Raw genomic sequence first — 23,422 nt, forward strand, 5'->3', positions numbered from 1 at the left:
ATACTCGTATTCTAGTATTTTAAAGCTTAGCTATTATCTTCTTTATCCTAGATATTTACAGTTCCTTTCCTGGCATCTTCTCTTAACCTGAATCTGTTTGCGTACATTTTTTTCTTGTTCCCAAACCACATGATTACTTCTTTCATAAGACTTAATCACATTTTAAATTACCTGTTATTTATCCATCTCTATAACCTCTCTAAACTGGAAGGTGTGAAATGCATCTTTTTTTTTTCTTCTGATTTCTCAAAACCTTGCATAGTACCATAAAGGCTGTATCATCACATGCATAGTTAGTTCCCAGAATAAGACTTCTTAATATGTATTTTAAAGCCACAGTTCTTCACAAAGGGAGACAGAACCAAATATTTACTCTTTGACAAGATATTTATAAGTATTGAACGTATGTGAAGATTGCCATCATAAGCCATAGTCTTTTTTAAAACATTAACTTTTGGCACTAATCTAACCCATTTAGGAATCCAACAAATAGGATTTTTAGAATTTATACATGTACATTTTATTTTCCCTAAGATTTTTTTTTTAAAGCAGATTTTTTAGGCCCAATAAATTTCCAATACATTTTTATGTGAGATAGCTTGGGGTGTCATGTCAACATGCTCACTTTGGATTATACTTTAGTCATTGGAGATAGGACTTGAGGTTCAGATCACAGTCTGAAGTTGGAGGAGAGTTAGCCAATAATAGTATGCATTTTGCCAAAGCACTGCTTAGTTGGGTCATCAGCAATCAAAGAGCTTACTGGCAACTGCTGACAACAAGGTTAGATTAGTCTAAAGTACCGATAATACAAATTCCACATATGAAAAAGTAAAACGTCTTGTCTTCCAGCAAGCTGTATTCTGACATGTCAACCAAAAGCATTTCTGCTCCTTCTGTCCAGGTTTTCACAATTTTTGTCATCTTGTAGCCTTACATCTCAAATCACTGGAACTTCCATAGGCTGATGATAGAAACAGCTTCACTTTTTGAAAGCTGCCAGCTTCCTCCATGGTGGCCTCACCCTAGAGCAGGAGAAACATGTAATACAGAGGGTGATATTGTCAAGCTTACAGTTAACTTTCTAAGGTCTGCTAGTTAAGCAATCTAAAATTTTGGCAAATGAGCCCCCCAGTACTGGTTGTTTGAGCTGCAGCTCTGGGATTGAGTACAAGTTCTGCCACTTAGACCCAGAGAGGTAATATTATTTGGGAGAGGTCTTAGAGGTTCTATCTTCTCATGTGCATAATATGGATAATGAAAGAACATAACAATGATTGAATAATGAAGTAACTTAGTTCACATAAAATTCTATTATCTCCATTTCATTGACGTGAAAACAGACTCAGTTTAACTTATTCATAGTCACATAGTTACTAAGCAACATGGCTGGGATTTAAATCAATATAACACTATGCTTAGAACACAGTGAGCACTAATTTTAAAAATTGTGAATATTAAAGGTATATGGTCATATCTTAAAAAAAACAAAACAAAACACCATTAAGCTTGAACGAACATTTAACCCTGTCTTATGGGCCACTTACATTTATGATTGTAGTTAAAAAAACAAACCTAAACTTCAGTGGTCACAAAAAGATGTGAAGGCTGAACTAAATTTATTAAATGCTTAAAGATGATAAAATATAATGGTACTTTAATTGCCATTATAAAGTGAGAGTGATCTGATTTTTTCCCCCCAATAACTGCTTTTCTTTATGTGCTCAATGCTGTGTTGTGTATCTTCCAGTCCGGACACAGGTTCATAGGGCCCTCCACCCAACGTCTATTCTAATCTTTCATATTAGTCTATCCTAATTCCTATATTTTCTATCCAAAGTCCATCCTTTGAATTATGACATTTGTCCTCAGAAATCAAAATGTGAAGCTGAAAAGATAATACACTAATCCATCATTGCTTTTAGATATTCTAGGATAAATTAATTTGTCAGACTATATAGTCCTTTGCCTAACTGCAAAAACCTCCTACATGGTATTTGTTCAATTAGCCATATGATAAATTGAGGAAATGTGCATCAATTTAAGACTAAGCTGTGTTATTAAGGTTGGCTGAAAATTAATATGAATGATAACCAAAGAAACATATATCACTGTATAAATTGTATTAAATCCTTTTTGATAGACGGTGAGTTCTATGAATTAAATTCAATAATGCTTATAAAGCAGTGAACAGAATGCCTAGATCATAGTAAGTGCTTAATAGATGTTAGTGATGGTTATTACTGTTAAAGTAACTAAGAAAAGCACTTGACATCCAAATGCTTGATATGCAGAATTATTATCACTATTACAATTACTATTTTTATGAAGGTATCCATTTCTCAGTGTGTTGGCTAAAAGTTTCACAGGTTTTAGAATCTCTACTTGAGTTTAATTTGCAAAAGTAAAGCATTGTCATTTAATAAGTCCCCCTTTTTCTTACATATCACCATTGCCAGACATTTTGCTCTCTTTTGTACAATGTAGTATCATGGGAAATTCCTATTACTGTTTCCTGTGCTTGATTGCTTTGTGTGATGTGTGACCTACAGTCGAGTGTGTCTAAACTAGTCGCTGAGACATTGCTAGACCTGGATGTCCAAAACCCTGGGTAAGGCAGAGCACCTGGTGGCAGAGCATTTCTTCAAATCATGGGGCCACTGGTTGCAAACTCCACTCTTTTTTTTTTTTTTTTTTTTTTTTTAATGACTAACCTTTTATTTATGTGTTTTTTTTAAAACAGCTCCATTCAGTTTTAATTTACATGTCATAATATTCACTCATTTGAAAATATATAATTCAATGATTTTTAGGAAATTTATGGAGCTGTGCAAACACCACCACAATCTAGTTTTAGAACATTTCCATCACCCCTAAAGGATCCCTTTTGCCCATATGCAGTCAGTGCCCCTCCTATTACTAGTGCCAGGCAATCACTAATCTGCTTTCTGTTTATAGATTTGCCTTTTCTGGACATTTTATAGAAATAAATGACTGCAATATGTAGACCTTTGCGGCAAACTCCACTCTTAACCATGATATATATGAAGTCACTTAAAATATGAGTGATAATTACTAACAGTAAGTAGTTACTGTGTGCATTTTCTGTGCTAAGTCTTATCTAAGGGGGATTTATCATAGGTTATATCATTAATCCCAGTTCTACCATCTAATTCTAGGTAAACTCTGTAACTAAAGCAAACCTCTTAAATGTCAGGGATTTGATTCTTTCATTGACTCTCTTGAGCCTTAATAGCAAATCTGTTTATCAAGGGTTCCACTAAATTGCTAAAGTTTTCTGAGGATGAAAATTTATTTTCCACATTCTTATGCTTTCTAAAATTTTACTCTAAAATCAAAGAAGAAAATCTCTTGGTGAAGAACAGATTTAGGAGTAATAGGATGAAACAAAAACAAAAAACAATTCTGCTTGAATTCCAGGAAAAGGTACTTATCAAACAGTTGTGTTCAAAATTATTTCCCAAGGGAAAAAGTAGTTGCTTCATGTTTGAAGGATTCAAAATGATATTGGAGGACAAGAATTCATATCAAGAATTAATATATTAATATATGCTCTACAGAGTGACCCTCAAACTCTGTTCTATCTTTAGATTGTATACTTCTACATGACGGTTTTTATTTATTGAATTAACTTTCTTTGAATCTATATTTCCAAGTCAACATAGAAAACTATTTTTGAATATTGAATAAGATCTTTGACTATGTGACCTGAATTGAATATTCCATTCCTCACATTTTATTAGAACTGTTATCTCAAGGTCAGATATTCTTGGACTGATTTTGAAAGGTAAAGGCTTTCATTCAACAAACTTTAAGCATCTGTCACTTGTCAGGTATTAAGCTGAAGGAGTTGACTCTGTACCTGACCTCAGGATGCTAATAGACAGGGATAGGCAAACTTGCCCTTAAAGAGCCAAATAGTCAATATTTTAGCTTGCAGGCCATACAGTCTCTATTGCAGGTACTCAACTCTTCGGTTATATCTTGAAAGCAGCCATAGACAATATGTAAACCAGTGAGCATGACTGTCTTCCATGAAAATTTGATTTACAGACAAAGATGGTGAGCCAGTAGGTTTTAGTTTGCTGATCTAGAGTGAGGCAGATAAACAAACTGACAATCACAATACCGTAATAGGTCCGACAGATGTAGACACAAAGGACCTCAGGAGCACAGGCAAAAGGCATCTAGACTCTGCCTTTGTTATGTGTCTGTGCAGAGTCTACAGTTCGCTGGCAAGGAGAGTAGGGAGACAATAGAGATTATCAATCAAGGCTTTTCAAAGAAGATTATGGCTGAACTCCATCCTAAAAATATGGAGCAATTCACTCACAGGCTGTGCTAACTTTTCCTGCATGTTAAACGTAAGGACTAGTGTGAATTCTGTCATCTTAATATGAATCAGTGATTCTAAATGATGTAGCATGGAACTCTAGTTCCTCATCAAGTTAAGAGATAATCCTGAATAAGTTTGCAAAATACTCTTTCTTGTCTAATAAGTTTGAATAAGTTTGCAAAATACTATTGAATAAGCTTGCAAAATACTATTTCTTGTCTCTCTCTGGTTAGCTTCTCAACTTTTTTCAAGATGAAGGCGCTGATAAATCCTGTAGTAAAGAAAAAATATCTTAATTTTCAATAACCCAAAATTTCCTTATTTGTCCATGGAACCCTCCTTTTGGTGTGGAATGCCTATTAATATATTTGATAAATAGTGCTTTGACTAATGTGACTTTGGAAACCGCCATAAACAAAGAATGAAGAGTCCTAGGTCCCATTTGTCTATTTGTAGACAGCTAGGTTCCAGAATTACTTTAAACAGATGGTCCTTCAGTGTTCAAGTTACTGGGCAACAGACATCCATGAAGCCACGGGGAGATGGAAGCTTGAGTAAGTACTCAGTTACCCGGGGTTTTGAGATTTCAGGCAGAACAGTTAGTGAACTCACTTGGTGAATTGGGAAAATAATGAAATTATAGAGTGATGGTTCTAATCTTGGGGCAGTATCAGTCCTGGAGGATGTCTGCTTATCACAATTACAGGACTACTACCGTTAGGAATGGGAGACGTAGTACATAGGACATCCCTGCACAGTGAAGGTGCCCGGGTGCCAGTGGAGGCCCGTGGACAAACACTGCTGTAGAGAAGGCTTAGCCTATGGGGCCAGGGCATCACTCGTCCCAAGGTTCAAAAGATTGGTTAAGGGACTTCCCTGGTGGCGCAGTGGTTGAGAATCTGCCTGCCAATGCAGGGGACACGGGTTCGAGCCCTGGTCAGGGAAAGATCCCACATGCCGCTGAGCAACTAGGCCCGTGAACCACAACTACTGAGCCTGTGCGTCTGGAGCCTGTGCTCCGCAACGGGAGAGGCTGCGACAGTGAGAAGCCCGCGCACCGCGATGAAGAGGGACCCCCACTTGCCGCAGCTAGAGAAAGCCCTTGCACAGAAACGAAGACCCAACACAGCCAAAAATAAATAAATAAATGAATAAATTAAAAAAAAAAAAAGATTGGGTAGGAAATCTAGGCAGAACCTTTTAGGCTGATTATCATTAGTGTGGCATTACATATTTCAAATGGCATAGTTTGTCATAATACTCCTTTTTTTTTAGTTTTAACAATCATGTATGATTTGCTTAACTCTATAAAAACCCATCCGATTTTATTTTTGCTCAGGCACAGGCTCTTGTAAGATTTACAGAGCAAAGGTCAGGTACAGTGTGATCTTCTGAATAAGCCAGTGTTAGAATAAGCATTTCAGAGGTAATTTCATAAAGTATGTTATTAGCGCCTCACCTCACGGTCATTTTGACAGGGGCACCAGAGTAACCTTAGGTCTGATTTTGAAAGTGGCTCTTCAGTGGGTTCTTTTAAAAAGCTACTCTAATACTTTTTAAAGTAGACTCTGTCAGTCAATAAATAACTTTCTTTTCTGAATTCTTCTTGAGTAAATAGGCTCAAGGAAATATTCCTGTGGTTTCCTGAAAAATATCAAGCAGAAGATCCCTTGCAAAGACTAGGGTTGCTTAATAAAGGCACATTTTTTAAAATATAAGAAGTGGCCCTCCGTATGGGTTGATGCAGCCCCTGCCAGGGCAGGCTGAGAGGCATGCAGAGAGTCGTTGGGCTGAGTTTCACCCATCCCCCAGGCAGGTGCCTCGTACAGGGTGCAAACTGCACATCTCCACATAGTGACCTTGGATCAAAACCACTATTGCCTTGTTGTGTTTGGCTTTATTACATATATTCCTTCAGTTTGCATGCTTTTGAGTACCTACTACATGACACACTCTATGTTGTGTAGTATCCTACAAGCTAAATTATATGTCCCTTTGAGTGTTTACTCCATGGCAGAGCTTCTTTGCTAAGTGCTTCATATTTATTAATACTTTGCTCCAGGAGCTAGGTTTTGTTTTCATTTCCTGACTAAGGAAGCTGAACTTTTTGGCTTTAAAGAACTTGCCCATAGTTACATAGCTAGGAAGTAGAGGCCCTGGGATTCAAAATCATCTTTTTTTGTTTTCTTCCTCTGAGTCTAAAATCCATGCTATTAGTTACTATACTGTAGGGCTTTCAAAGACTTTATACATTGTTGGGAGGAGGCTAATATGTTAACACATGGTTACGGTACAAGTGTAGGTGCTATTTGGGCAAAATACCTACTTAGAGAAAGAAAGTTGCCAGGGACCATTTCCCAGAAGAGGATGTCCCTGAGCTGAATCTTAAAGAAGTTTGCATAAACATGTGGGGATTCAAAGAGTAATAAATCAAAACCAATCAAAACCAATGTGTGTGGGGAAAGGGTGGTTGTAGTGGATGGTGCTTGCACAGGGAATCAGGGACCTGCAAATAAAGGGATTTGGAGGACAGTTTATTCAAGTATAAATTATTGAAATATTTCCCCCTATATTATCCCTTTTCCAGGCAGGTTCATAGACTCTTTGCTTTTTTTTTTTTTTTTTTTTTTTTTTGGCTGTGTTGGGTCTTCATTGCTGCACGCGGGCTTTCTCTAGTTGCAGCGAGTGGGGACTACTCTTCGTTGCACTGCGCGGGCTTCTCATTGCGGTGGCTTCTCTTGTTGTGGAGCACGGGCTCTAGGCTCACGGGCTTCAGTAGTTGTGGCACGTGGGCTCAGTAGTTGTGGCTCATGGGCTCTAGAGCGCAGGCCCAGTAGTTGTGGCACACGGGCTTAGTTGCTCCGCAGGATCTTCCCGGACCAGGGGTCAAACCCGTGTCCCCTGCATTCGCAGGCGGATTCTTAACCACTGTGCCACCACTCTTTGCATTTTTTGATTTGAGTTTTTGCTCAGTCCTAGAAACTTCTAGAAGATAAGATACTTCCTATCTATTTTTAAAGCCTAACTTCGTATAAAGAGATTACGAAGAGTTTCTGGAGTCAAAAGAGAAAGAGGAGGATCTTGGATATATTTTTCCAAGAGTGGGTTTCTCGGCATGGACGTGCCTAAGGAGGCTGAGGGGAAGCACCAGAGTTCCCAGCTTGACCAAAGGCTCCCTTCCTCCTCTGTGGGCAAAAAAACAGAGAGACATTGGACTTCAAGGGTTCTTTGTGACCTTAATAGCAGAGAGATTAGAGACTTTATTCCCCACCTTCTGGGCATGATATGACCCCTGGTTTCAGGTATGACCTTGAGGAAGAGCTAAACAATGAATGTGATTAAATATCTCACTGAAAAATGAGGGTTGATACTCCAAATCAAATATAATTTAAGAAAATGAAGAAATGGATATTTCTGTCACTCTTGAGTCTTCACTAAGATTCATTTCTGACACGTTAGAAAGTTTGTTTTAATTTTTAAAGGGGATAAATAATAATAACATTTAGAACAAGAAAAAAATACATATTATTGTGGTGGCTGCAAATGTTTATTGAATGTTTCCTATGTGCCAGGCACCTTCTTAATGTTTTATGTCTACTGTTTAGCTTATTTCTGCCAAAACCCTATGTGGCAGGTGGTATCATCCCCTTTTGAAAGCTAAGGAGGCTGAGACCTAGTGAAGTTAGCTTACTTGCCAAAAGCACAGCTGATAATTAGTAGCAGAGCGTAATTCAACCTGTTCCCTTTCATTCTAAAGTTCATATGCTTAATCACTATAAAGTCTTCCTGGATAAGGAGTTTATATTTTATCACGTAGATAGTAAAATTATACCTCATGTCTCCATAATGATTTGTTTTACCTAATATATTTTCACACGCAAGAAAAATGATTCTTCTAATTCTTAGAATCTGGTGAAAGATAATAGGCAGCTATTTAAGGGTTGGAGCCATTGTGATAAGGGCTAAATGTTGCTGATAGAAAATGAATCTGACAATGACGTGTAAAGTATATTGGGGTGGGAGACAAGGAAGGGGGTGGGGAAAGAAGACCAATTTTAAGACTTGCATAACAGAATGAACCAAGATCAATGCCAAACGATTCAATTAAGGGATAAAAGTATGTTGAGGGCAGAAAACCTTTTGCTGAGCTCACTAAGGGGAAAGATGAGATAGCTGTAAGATTATGAAGGACCCTTACTTTAATTCTTCATCAATAGAAATTGATTTCTTTGGTAAGCCAGATATTTCTGCTTTTATTCAATTGGCATGAACTGTAGGAAGCCTTAAATGAAGAATACCTGTCAATATTTTTGGCATTAAACTGGGTACAAGGCTGATTTCTCATGACAGAATAAAAAGGCAACTGTTTTCCAAATGCTACCCAAAGATAATTAATATAACTCTGTATGTTCTGCTCTACGTTGAGGACATTGCTGAGCTATTTCCAGACTTATGTTTGTTCAAGAGATATCTTATAAGTATGGGGCTACATCTGATGCTCTCTGGTTATATTTAAAAACTAAGAACTTCTGATAAAATCAAACCTTTTGCTACTACATAGGTTTAAAAAAAAACTTGCTTTCAATATGAAAAACACTTGAACTGTTTTTATAGATTCCTTCCAACTGTAAAGAGTCATGCTTGTCTCCCCTCCTTCTCTCTCATCCCACGTTTAGTCTTCCAGGAAATCATGCTGCTTCTACTCCCAAAATATAGCAGAACTCAACCACTTCTCACCACCTCTGTTAATTCTACTCTTTCCAAATCTCATGTGGGTTTTTTTAAATTGATGTTGACTGTATTAAGAGTTAAAAATGAGTATATTTTAAAATACTTATTTACTAAGTCATTAAAAAACATCAAAATATACATAAATTAGGTACAGCACTGTGGAGACAGGCAGTTTCTTACAACACTAAATATACTCTTGTATGATGCAGTAAAAAAAAAAAAATTAATCAATTAAAAAAATGTGTGTAGATTCATGGCAATCCTACCAAATAAATGATTTTATCCTGTGGGTTGTACCTAAGCACTTGTCTTCGAAGTCTTTCATTCACAGTATTACAAGTTTTTCCTTGTTGATTTGTCTCCTTATTCAGCATGGCACGTTTTCTTTTTTGCTATAATTTCAATTTCTTCCTCCATTAAGAGAGGTGTCTGTTTCTGAATACCAGGATACATATTTGTAACTGAGCTTTGTATTGCGTTGTAAAATCCTCTGCACTGTTTTTTGTTCTTGGCATCTTATCACATGCCCATTCATAGACGTTCCACAGTTCTATGGGAAATGTGGGTTCAACTCTATAACTTTGAGGCCCTCAGCCTTTTTCTCCACCAATGTAGTGTGTTTAAAAAAAAAAAATGTGGCAAAAAAATACATGTTAAGCTATTTTTAATGAAAATAACTATTTTCCAAAACAAACCAAAAAACTTAGTGAAAAGAGAAACTTGAGTTTACATTTTTGCAAATCTGTCAATATCTAGCTTAGAAGAAGACAGCAGATTCTCGTATCTGCTTCAATATTATTCAATCTGTTGAATTTCTGTTGTTTTTGTTGAAGTATGTGAACAAATCAGCCTCACAAAGATATGGAGCAGAAAAAGGGAAGAGTATGTTAATGGCCTTTTCAGATAATTGTGGACACTACACCAAAACCCAACAAAGGGTAGTTTATTGCAGGTTAGTTGCAGTGTGGAATCTGAAACCATATCAATGAACTTTTCTTACTTTATTACATTAAAATCCATTGATCGATCTTGTACTTCGAATAGATCTTTCCCCTGCATGATCTTGTAACATCATGCATTAGTCATCTGGAAAATACTGGTTCAGAAATTACAAAATTTACAATATCAAAAGAATCACACTTGTTAATATCAGCATTCGCCAACGATCTCATCAGAAAAGTCTTCAATTATTAGAAAGCTGTTAAGCCCACAGTGGCAGATAAAAGTTTTCTGAAATTTTAACTTGCATTTGAATTTCATCATTGGCAACAAATGCTGTCTGTTGTTTCCCTAGAAGTGTCAGGCTCACTTTGTTCTTTTTCAAAAAGTTATCTGCCAGATACTCAAGTCTGAATATCCACAGTTTGTGGTTATTGCCAAGTAAAAAATGATGTTCCATGAAAAAAGTGACTAATTCAGCTTGCAACTCCAGCAATTATGAGTGATTTTCCTTGTGAAAACCATTGTACTTCAGGAAGCAGCAGAAATGCTTTATGTGTGTTTGCCATTTGTCACACATGATGTGTAGTCAAGGGTTAAAATTTACTACAATTAGTAACAGTGTTTCATCAAACATTTTAAAGTAAAACTGGAATTTTACTTTATTTTTACTGTGAGTTTTTGGTAAGAATATAATGACAACTAGTATACTTTATCGTTACTGCCTTAATTTGTGTAGAGGGGCCACCGTTCCTTTTGCATCATCAGTGCAACATAGTCGTTCCATGATAAACCTAGACTTGAAAAGTTAATTCCGTACCAAATAGCTCAGTACCATTTGTGTTTGTTGCCAAGCATTCATATCCAATCTTGTCTTTTTTGATGATTGGTTGATTCTGCTACCAGATGAATACAAGCCAAATAGCAAGTCCCACCATGACTGTAGATTAATCCATTTGTAAGGCAGAAGTACAATTCTGTGGACAGATTTTCACCCATCTTTGTGTTTGCAGCAAAGTCATTAATTCAGCAAGGTACTGTATCTTTGGAAAGAGGCAGTGAAATGATTTATTTAACTGACTTCTCCAGCAGGCAGTCAGCAAAGTCAGCTCTACAAGGTTTTTTTTCTTTCACCTATTGTGTGGCTTCCCCAGTCAATGGAATGTGATAACTCTGTCAGTTGCTTCACTTACTTTTCATTGCTACTTTGAAAAGATGTACAAAACAATTTTTGGCTTTTAAAAACTTCATGTCTAGAGGGCAAACAGCAGAAGCAAGAACAACTACAATTCTGCAGCCTGTGGAAGGAAAACCACATTCACAGAAAGATAGACAAAATGAAAAGGCAGAGGTCTTTGGACCAGATGAAGGAACAAGATAAAACCCCAGAAAAGCAACTAAATCAAGTGGAGATAGGCAACCTCCCAGAAAAGGAATTCAGAATAATGATAGTGAAGATGATCCAGAACCTCGGAAAAAGAATGGAGGCAAAGATCGAGAAGATGCAAGAAATGTTTAACAAAGACCTAGAAGAATTAGAGAACAAACAAACAGAGATGAACAATACAATAACTGAAATGAAAAATACATTAGAAGGAATCAATAGCAGAATAACTGAGGCAGAAGAACGGATAAGTGATCTGGAAGACAGAATAGTGGAGTTCACTGCTGTGGAACAGAATAAAGAAAAAAGAATGAAAAGAAATGAAGACAGCCTAAGAGACCTCTGGGACAACATTAAATGCAACAACATTCACATTATAGGGGTCCCAAAAAGAGTAGAGAGAGAGAAGGGACCCGAGAAAATATTTGAAGAGATTATAGATGAAAATTCCCTAAAATGGGAAAGGAAAGAGACACTCAAGTCCAGGAAGCGCAGAGAGTCCCAGGCAGGATAAACCCAAGGAGAAGCATGCCGAGGCACATAGTAATCAAATTGACAAAAATTAAAGACAAAGAAAAATTATTGAAAGCAACAAGGGAAAAGCAACAAATAACATACAAGGGAACTCCCATAAGTGTAACAGCTGATTTCTCAGCAGACACTCTACAAGCCAGAAGGGAGTGGCATGATATATTTAAAGTGATGAAAGGGAAGAACCTACAACCAAGATTACTCTACCCGGCAAGGATCTTATTCAGATTCAATGGAGAAATCAAAAGCTTTACAGACAAGCAAAAGCTAAGAGAATTCAGCACCACCAAACCAGCTCTACAACAAATGCTAAAGGAAATTCTCTAAATGGGAAACATGAGAAGAAAAGGACATACGAAAACAAACCCATAACAATTCAGAAAATGGTCATAGGAACATACATATCGATAATTGCCTTAAACGTGAATGGATTAAATGCTCCAACCAAAAGACACAGGCTCGCTGAATGGACACAAAAACAAGACCCATATATATGCTGTCTACAAGAGACCCACTTCAGAACTAGAGACACATACAGGGTGAAAGTGACGGGATGGAAAAAGATATTCCATGCAAATGGAAAGCAAAAGAAAGCTGACACTCATACCACATAAAATTGACTTTAAAATAAAGAATGCTACAAGACACAAGGAAGGACACTACATAATGATCAGGGGATCAATCCAGGAAGAAGATATAACAATTATAAATATATATGCACCCAACATTGGAACACCTCAATACATAAGGCAACTGCTAACAGCTATAAAAGAGGAAATCGGCAGTAACACAGTAATAGTGGGGGACTTTAACACCTCACTTACACCAATGGACAGATCATCCAGACCGAAAATTAATAAGGAAACAGAAGCTTTAAATGACACAATAGACCAGATAGAGTTAATTGATATTTATAGGACATTCCATCCAAAGACAGCAGATTACACTTTCTTCTCAAGGGCACACAGAACATTCTCCAGGGTAGATCACATCTTGGGTCACAAATGAAGCCTTGGTAAATTTAAGAAAATTGAAATCATATCAAGAGTCTTTTCTGACCACAATGCTATGAGATTAAATCAATTACAGGGAAAAAAAATAACAAACACAAACACACAGAAGCTAAACAATACGTTACTAAATAACCAGGAGATTACTGAAGAAATCAAAGAGGAAATCAAAAAATACCTAGAGACAAATGACAACGAAAACACGATGAACCAAAACTTATGGGATGCAGCAAAAGCAGTTCTAAGAGGGAAGTTTATAGCTATACAAGCCTACCTCAAGAAACAAGAAAAATCTCAAATAAACAATCTAACCTTACACCTAAAGGAACTAGAGAAAGAAGAACAAACAAAACCCAAAGTAAGTAGAAGGAAAATCATAAAGATCAGAGCAGAAATAAATGAATAGAAACAAAACAGTAGCAAAGATGAGTAAAACTAAGAACTGGTTCTTTGAGAAGATAAACAAAATTTATAAATCTTTAGCCAGACTCATCAAGAAAAAGAGGGAAAGGACTCAAATCAATAAAATTAGAGATGAAAAGGGAGAAGTTATAACAGACACCACAGAAATGCAAAGCATCCTAAGAGACTACTACAAGCAACTCTATGCCAATAAAATGGACAACCTGGAAGAAATGGACAAATTCTTAGGTATAACCTTCCAAGACTGAACCAGGAAGAAACAGAAAATATGAACAGACAAATCACAAGTAACGAAATTGAAACTGTGATTAAAATTCTTCCAACAAACAAAAATCCAGGACCGGATCGCTTCACAGGTGAATTCTATCAAACATTTAGTGAAGAGCTAACCCCCATCCTTCTCAAACTCTTCCAAAATATTGCAGAGGAAGGAACACTCCCAGACTCATTCTATGAGGCACCATCACCCTGATACCAAAACCAGACAAAGACACTACAAAAAAAGAAAGTTACAGACCAATATCACTGATGCATATAGATGCAAAAATCCTCAACAAAATACTAGCAAACAGAATCCAACAACACCTTAAAAGGATCATACACCATGATCAAGTGGAATTTATCCCAGGGATGCAAGGATTCTTCAGTATACACATATCAATGTGATACACCATATTAACAAATTGAAGAATAAAAACCATATGATCATCTCAATAGATGCAGAAAAAGCTTTTGACAAAATTCAGTGCCCATTTATGATAAAAACTCTCCAGAAAGTGGGCATAGTGGGAACCTTTCTCAACATAATAAAGGCCATATATGACAAACCCACAGCAAACATCATTCTTAATGGTGAAAAACTGAAAGCATATCCTCTAAGATCAGGAACAAGACAAGGATGTCCATTCTCACCACTATTATTCAATGTAGTTTTGGAAGTCCTAACCACAGCAATCAGAGAAGAAAAAGAAATAAGAGGAATGCAAATTGGAAAAGAAGAAGTAAAACTGTCAGTGTTTGCAGGTGACATGATACTATACATAGAGAATCCTAAAGATGCCACCAGAAATCTGCTAGAGCTAATCAATGAATTTGGTAATGTTGCAGGATACAAAATTAATGCACAGAAATCTTTTTCATTCCTACACACTAACTATGAAAGATCAGAAAGAGAAATTAAGGGAACAATCCCATTCACCATTGCAACAAAAAGTATAAAATACCTAGGAATAAACCTACCTAAGGAGGTGAAAGGCCTATACTCAGAAAACTATAAGACACTGATGAAAGGAATCAAAGATGACACAAACAGATGGAGAGAGAAACCATATTCTTTGATTGGAACAATCAATATTGTGAAAATGACTATACTACCCAAAGCAATCTACAGATTCAGTGCAATCCCTATCAAATTACCAGTGGCATTTTTTACAGAACTAGAACAAAGAATCTTAAAATTTGTATGGAAACACAAAAGACCCTGAATAGCCAAAGCAGTCTTGAGGGAAAAAAACAGAGCTGGAGGAATCAGACTCCCTGACTTCAGACTATACTCTAAAGCTATAGTAATCAAGACAATATGGTACTGGCACAAAAACAGAAGCATAGATCAATAGAACAGGATAGAAAGCCCAGAGTTAAACCCATGCACCTATGGTCAACTAATCTATGACAAAGGAGGCAAGGATATACAATGGAGAAAAGAGAGTCTCTTCAATAAGTGGTGCTGGGAAGACTGGACAGCTACATGTAAAAGAATGAAATTAGAACACTCCCTAACACCATACACAAAAATAAACTGAAAATGGATTAGAGACCTAAATGTAAGACTGGACGCTATAAAACTCTTAGAGGAAAACATAGGAAGAACACTCTTTGACATAAATCACAGCAAGATCTTTTTTGATCCACCTCCTAGAGTAATGGAAATAAAAACAAAATAAACAAATGGGACCTAATGAAACTTAAAAGCTTTGGCACAGCAAAGGAAACTACAAACAAGACGAAAAGACAACCCTCAGAATGGGCGAAAATATTTGCAAATGAATCAATGGACAAAGGGTTAATCTCCAAAATATATAAAGAGCTCAAGTAGCTCAATGTTAAAAAAACAACAACCCAATCCAAAAATGGGCAGAAGACCTAAATAGACATTTCTCCAAAGAAGATATACAGATGGCCAAGAAGCACATGAAAAGCTGCTCAACATTGCTAATTATTAGAGAAATGCAAATCAAAACTACAATGAGGTATCATCTCACACCAGTTAGAATGGGCATCATCAGAAAATCTACAAACAACATGCTAGAGAGGGTATGGAGAAAAGGGAACCCTCTTGCACTGTTGGTGGGAATGTAAACTGATACAGCCACTATGGAGAACAGTATGGAGGTTCCTTAAAAAACTAAAAATTGAATTAGCATATGACCCGGCAATCTCATTCCTGGGCGTATACCCAGAGCAAACCATAATTCAAAAAGACACATGCACCCCAATGTTCATTGCAGCACTATTTACAATAGCCAGGTCATGGAAGCAACCTAAATGCCCATTGACAGACGAATGGATAAAGAACATGTGTACATATATACAGTGGAATAATGCTCAGCCATACAAAGGAATAAACTGGGTCATTTTCAGAGACGTGGATGGATCTAGAGACTGTTATACACAGTGAAGTAATTCAGAAAGAGAAAAACAAATATCATATATATACATTTTTTAAATTAATTATTTATTTATTTTAATGGCTGTGTTGGGTCTTCGTTTCTGTGCGAGGGATTCCTCCAGTTGGGGCAAGTGGGGGCCACTCTTCATCGTGGTGCGTGGGCCTCTCACTATCGCGGCCTTTCTTGTTGCGGAGCACAGGCTCCAGACGCACAGGCTCAGTAATTGTGGCTCATGGGCCTAGTTGCTCCGCGGCATATGGGATCTTCCCAGACCCCAGGCTCGAACCCATGTCCCCTGCACTGGCAGGCAGACTCTCAACCACTGCGCCACCAGGGAAGCCCCAAATATCATATATTAATGCATATATGTGGAACCTAGGAAAATGGTACAGATGAACCTGTTTGCATGACAGAAATAGACACACAGATGTAGAAAATAAACATATGGACACCAAGGGGGGAAAGTGGTGGGTGAGGTGGTGGTGATGGGATGAATTGGGAGATTGGGATTGACATATATACACTAATATGTATAAAATAGATAACTAATAAGAACCTGCTCTATAAAAAAATAAATAAAATTTTAAAAATAATTAAAAAATAAAAACTTCATCATGTCTACATGAAAAAATTCAATTTCCTTTCCTTTAAATTTTGAATGATTGGGCGCAAAATGACATCATAACTTGGATAATAGTATTTTTTAAATGTTCTGGTGTATAGGACAATAAGGTAAATTATTATCATCTGTAATGCTGAAGGAAAGTTAGATTTTGTCATGTTTTTATTTCTTATTTAGAGTGTCTCCACATTTCTTTGGACTGGATTTATCCCATCCATGAGTCAGAAAATTCTTTGTGTCCTTTTCATGTTTTTCGGTATCTTTAGATTTAGAAATTGACAACTATGGCTTGAAAATATGTCTTTTAATCTCCCCTCTCAAAGTAAATCCATCCGTAAAAATAAGACAGTATAATAAAGTTTCTTTTATTAGATTCTTAATAGTTATTATGGAATTCTAAAATTACAAGTTTTAGATAAAATTTTTAAAGTTAGTTATGTTTTTGAAAAAATACAAAATTATTATTGCAACACATGATATCCAAATGTATTTACTTGTAACTGTTTTTCCACTTAAGTTCAAGAAAGGCTTCAGAAGTTCAAAAGGACAATTTATTGGATAAGGTTACAGAGATTATAGCAGGTAGTTGAAAACTAACTAGTAAGAGCACAGTAGAAGCATTGCAGTAATATTGAATTAATTTCTGTAAACAGCACGCTTATCATAAACCTACTACTACCTTAAAAAAATTCTAGAAAACACAGGAACATATAAGCATACATCCATTAACTATCACAGTAATGATGTCATATAGCCTCTGGAGGAGTCTACTGTATGGTACACATGTGAAAGAATATGAGTAAAAAAGGCAAATTACAACTTAGACTATTTGTTTTGACTGCAGGGTTCTTCTTTGAAAGGGTCCTGGGGAGTCTCTCTTTTTTTTTTTTTTTTCTCCTATTAGCTGTTATTTTCATATGGTAGGTTACCAAAAATAAAATTACTAAGGCAAATTCAAAATGTGGGGCATCCAATAAGACAGTTGCCCCTGTCTCTTCAAAAAATCAGTGTAATGGGGGGAAAGGTAGGAGGATGGTTGTGGAATAAGAGACTAGAGAAGCAGAATAGCCAAAAGCAGTATGTGGATTTTTACTGGATCCTGGTTTGAAAAGAAAAAAACAAACAATAAAGAAATTTTTGAACAATAGGTAATATTTGATATGGAATATAGTTATTAGATGATATTATGGAGATGAGTGACTTTTTCTTATAATGCTATAGTTACTTATTTTAAAATATTTTCTTATTTTTAGATCTGTGTGCTTAAATATTAGGGGTAAATAAAAATTTCATGATATGTACAACTTAGTTTCAGATTTTCATCAAAAAATATCTATAAATCTATCAATATGCTTATAAAAAATTAGATGGATCGAAGGTAGATAAAGCAAAGATGCCACAATGTTAACAGTTGCTAACCTAGGTGATGGGGGTACAGGGGGTTCTTGAACTATTCTTTCAGCCTTTCCATTTATTTGACATTTTTCATAGCAAAAAGTTGATTAATAAATGAAGTCACTGAATCAAAGGATGTTAATATTATTGCTTAATTTCTAAATCATTAAAAGAATATGGCATGGTTTTGAAACTTACATGAGGCATTTTTAAATAATTCTACTGTGAAGTATGTAGCTCAGCAAATGATTAGCTTCATAGTCATTCAGATGGAAATTTTTATCCTCTCTTTTATCAGTACTGAGTGTTGTGACCTCAGGCAAACTCTCAAGATCCCAGTTGTTTTAGCTGTAAAATGGATGACAGTAATAATGGTTCTTTGATAAAGCTGTTTAAAAATAAAATATATTATCTGTAAAACCCTTAGCCCAGTGCCTGGAAAATAGAAAACATTCAAATCTCATCTTCTATTATTGTCATGACATATTCCAAGTCCTTACTTTATTCAACCAGAAAATCCAATGGAAAAGCTCCACACATTAAATCATCTCTATTATATTACAGTCAAGTGCATTTTGTAACTTCAGACCTACTGCAAGTCCTAAGGGAACAAAAATGTTTTAATAGGTCCATAAGAATTACTTGTAATTAGCATGTAAATTGTTATGAGTTCTTCCCCCTGCCCCCCCAACCCCAAATAAGTGAAAATACTCTTTACTGTTTAAACATTTTGTGGAAGTTCATCCTTATAATTATTTTGCCTTAAGTTTTCTAAATCATAGACAACTTCATCTTGAGTTATCACATGTACACACTGGTGAAGTTTAAATTAATATCTTTTGATGTATTGGGAAAAATTCAAACAAGTTTCACGGGTAGAATTTTAAACTTATGAATATCCTCAATTGTTTTGTTCTTGGTGTTCAAGCTATCAGTGGACTGATAAGTTCTCTCATGTAATTAATTTCTGAGAATTATCTAGTGCTTAGAGAAATAAAGATCTTAAGATTTTAAAGATGGCTACAAAAGTGTTTCCAGTATAGTTTATAAAAGTGAAGACACTTATTTTCTGTTAATTGATTTCCATTTTGTTAAATCTGAAAGTGCTTAAATTGTTACGAAGAATTCTTTAGAGTGTTTCTCCTCTAAAATCATCCTTACTTTTTATTGGTAATAAATGCTGCTGAATGTTTTGAGGCATTTTAAATTGTAAAAGATCATGATATATATACAATGGAATATTATTGTATAACATACAATAATATATTAGAAGGGAATCCCTCCATTTGCATTTTCTACAACATGGATGGACCTTGAGGGCATTATGCTAAGTGAAATAAGCCAGACAGAGAAAGACAAAGATTGCATGGCATCACTTATATGTGTTGATGACACATGCATGGCATCACTTTAATCTAAATAAAATGTTAAACTCATAGAAACAGAATAGAACAATGGTTGTCAGGGACTGGGGAATAGGGGAAATAGGTTACAAACTATTGTAACCTATAGTTGATAACGCTGTATTGTATAGTTGAAATTTGCAAACAGGGTAGAACTTAAAGATCTCAAACATACACACAAGAATAAATATGTGAGGTGATGGATGTGTTAATTAACTAGGTTAACTGGATGGGAGGAATCTTTTCACAATGTACACTTTAAATATCTTATAATTTTGTCAGTTATACCTCAATAAAGCTGAAAAAATAAAAAATAAGTAAAATTGTAAAAGATAATTAATTAAAATGTGCCCCCTAAAACTTAATGTTTTTGTTTTCTTTAGTGAGTTATGTGGTCAAGCAAATACTAATTTTTTTTTTCTCATGAATAAGAATGCTCATGAAAATGAAAGTTTTGTAGAGTGGCTTGACATAGACTTAGCATAGAAGTAATGGGGCTGTCTAAAGAAGGCAGCCAGTTATAATAAAATGAGAAAAACTCAGTTGTAGTTTGTGTTTTCCATAAATAGCCCCTGGGATAGAAACATTCTAATTATTCTTATATCTCAGAAGAAACTGAAATATAGCTCATTAAAAGAACAATGAAGGGCTAAATTTTTCTACCTGCATAGCTCATGGAAACAGTTTCCTCTATCTTCCTCTTGCTGTGATGTGTTCCATCCAGGTGCTGAAATAGACTGCCTTCTGGAAATTAAAACCCACGTGGCTCAGACCATAGCAGTAAATCTGGTGAAACATGGTCCTGGGTGAAATGTTATACTTCTACATAAAACCTTAGGATTTTATCAATAGGCTTTACACTAAGTAATGGGAATCAGAGTGACAAATTAACAGTAAAACTTTCATGCTTATATCCAAACAGTATGTTGTGGGTTCTTTCATTGCATTATTCTAATCAAGCCAGAACTATTGTTCTATAGCAACAAACCTGAAACAAGTCTCATCCAACTCAACTAACTCATTTAAATAACTTTGCTCCACGGCAATTTATCTAAAGATCAAGTTTACCTAACAATCGATCTATAAGTCAGATATCATACATACAAATGTATTTTCACTCATTTATAGTCTTTTCTCTATTCAAGCACTGAGATAAGATTAAATCAGAATTTAGTTCCACATCCCAGTTAGATTTTCCAGTGGAGTAGATTTTCAAGAATTTTATGTTGATGAGTTTTTTTTTTTTTTCCTTTTAAAGTCAGCATTATCCATATAACATAAGTTTCTTTGGTTTGTGTATTCAACATCATTCAGTATTTCCTTATGCTGGTCAGTGAGTTTCCCTAATGAGAGGATGAGAAGACATTATTTCAGTGTCTACTATGAGTCTGACTCTGTTCTCCATTCTGTCTGATCTGATCCCTATAACTGTCATAGGAAGAATTTGTATGTCCATGCTTTCATAACTTTATTCAACACATGCTCTTGAGTTGTTATTAGTAAATCACTGAAAATACAGGGGCTGAGCAAGACAGATATATAGTACTGTTCTTATTTTCGTGGAGTTCGATTTTAGCAGTGAAGATGCCCAGTAACAAATATCTGATTAATTATCTAATTATAGTTGTAGGAAGGGATAAAAGAGATCATAAATAGGAGGACCTGTTCTAGCTGGGAGAGGTTGGGGAGAGTAGGAAGTTTCCAGTGTTGTTGAATGAATGCTTGCAGGCCTGAATGTATCATCAATCCAGCTGAGTCCTAAAGAATGGGTAGCAGTTGGCCTGTAGAAAAGTATATATGTGTGTGTGTGTGTGTATGTGTATGTGTGTGTGTGTGTAGGAGGACCTAGAGAAGGTGATGGAATTGGAAAGAATTTGGTGAGAGCAGGCTGATAAGGGAGAGAGTGGTTTATCCCAATTATAGTTGAGGCATCCAAGGTCACACAAAGAAATATAAGTGGGATTTGAACTTGGTTCTGTCCAATCTCCAATTCTTTCTAGTACATCATGCCTTTTCCCTGTTAGTCATCAAATTATGCTTAAATTATTACTTTGATCTTCATTGGCAGATTCTTTGTCATGAAATGCTTTTGTATTTTCTTTCAGATGTGTTGCTGTTTTATTTATAAAAATGAGTTGCCGTGCATGCCTTCAACATCATCTCTGTCTTGTTTTTCAGTGTGCCAACATTCCAGAGCCTTCCTGAAGAGATACTCAGTAAGCTTGCTGACGTCCTTGAAGAGGTAATTGTTTTTAGCCCTTGACCTTTTTGAGATGGGACTCAGCCCATCACAGCTGTGCAATAAGTCACAAACTGCCGAGAGCCCTTTCAAATTTTTTTGAGCACTGACATGAGCTATATATTTGGCTTCAAATAAAAAGCAGCTCAGTATATCTGACATTTATACACAGTTAGAAATGTGCAAATCATTGTAACTATAGAGGGAGAAAAACTTTTCGCTCTGGCAAACATATTGTTACTTTGACTTCCAAGAATGGGAGATTGCGTATTTATCTCTTATTTCAATTGGTGTAAAGCAAGATTGTAATAATTGCTACTCTGAAGCTTCAGATTAGCAAATTTATAACAGGAATTAGCAGTTGGGTACATATTTTATTAGCATATGAGCATATTTTACACACGTAATTGTATGCCTGAATGTGAAAGTGTCACTGTTGCTTACTTTTCACAGAACCTATAAAGCATAGGAAATATTGAAGCAGGAAAAAGAGAGGAGGTGTATACAAGCAGTGTCTTGAGTGAACACAAGAGGATAGGGTCCCTAGTGCCCATAGAGACAGAGAAGGCAGAGTATCTGGGCACATATACAGATGGGGGTGGGGACTGATGGAGTGGTTGGCACTCTTTCAAACCTGTTCTGATATCTTCTATTTTCTCTGTAATCTAGAAAGCAAGGTCATCAACTGAGGATGAGGATGGGGTAGAGGTATGAGAGGTTTGAAGACAGGGGAGAAGGTATGAGAAAAATAGAAGAGGGAATGGACTAGGAAGACACAGTATGATTGACAGTCATCATTCAGGCCCTGTTTGATGTTACCAATCCCTAATCTCATTTAAACAGGCAAAAAGAGTTCATTCAAGATGTACGGTAGGAGAGAGAGATCAAACTCCACTCTGCTGGGCCAAAAGGTGGGAGGATTTTTAAACACTGGAGTGAGCTGGTGGAAAAGTACTCCAGTAGGGGTGTCACCAGAAAGTAGGTTCTTGTCTCAGAAAGAATTCAGAGATGAGATGGAAGTCAAGAAAACAACGTGAGGATTTATTAAGCAATAGTAAGCTCTCAAGGGGAGAGCTGGCAGACTCAGGTAGACAGCCACTCTAAGTTTCTTTGGCAAGCTGGTTATATGGGGCGTGAAAATGATTGGGCAGAATATTCATTGACGAGGGAGGGGTTTTGGCTCGTATTCACTGATTTTCATCCCAGCTCCACCTTCCCGAGGGGAGGAGGGATTTTTGTCCTTATTTAGTCTTGATTGGAAGTGTCATGGTGTCAGTGCATGATGGGAACTTCTTATCTACAAGGTCAATTTTATTGTAATGAGGGCGTAATGGACAAAAAGTTACATTCGAACGTCGGAGATTCCTGCCTTTTCCCGCCTTTCTTTGCCTGTCTCCAGGACCCCTGTTGTTCACAAGATGTATGGTTTCCTGCCACGTGGCCCGTGCCCCCCTTTCTTTGCTCATATCTTGCTATCTACCTTTTCTAACAGTGGTTCTCCAGTAGGGAGGAGGTTGGTAAATGTGACTGGTTCATCTGTGCTTGCTGATTGTCCCTTCGGGAAGTTAGGCTCCTGTCCACCCATAGAGACTGGGAGATACAGGCGCTATCTTCTTGATTACTTTTCTAAGGAATGGCTCCTAGGTCCTTGAGAAAGACATTCCTGAGCTGTAAAACAACCGGTGCCAACAGCCTGGAAGAAGATTTGCATCTCAAACA

General features: G+C 36.4%; 1 protein-coding gene across 2 annotated transcripts in view; it reads left to right on the forward strand.

Moving 5' to 3' along the window:
• PRKG1 (protein kinase cGMP-dependent 1) overlaps positions 1–23,422 on the forward strand; it is a 1,261,642-nt gene that overhangs the window by 887,885 nt on the left and 350,335 nt on the right. For both annotated transcript variants that reach the window (XM_057531141.1, XM_007182835.3), the window contains exon 5: positions 21,643–21,706. In XM_057531141.1, the coding sequence (XP_057387124.1) occupies positions 21,643–21,706 (64 nt within the window). The remainder of the gene's footprint in view (positions 1–21,642; positions 21,707–23,422) is intronic.

The sequence above is a fragment of the Balaenoptera acutorostrata genome, chromosome 16 (assembly GCF_949987535.1).
Source record: "Balaenoptera acutorostrata chromosome 16, mBalAcu1.1, whole genome shotgun sequence".
Classification (NCBI taxonomy): Eukaryota; Metazoa; Chordata; class Mammalia; order Artiodactyla; family Balaenopteridae; genus Balaenoptera; species Balaenoptera acutorostrata.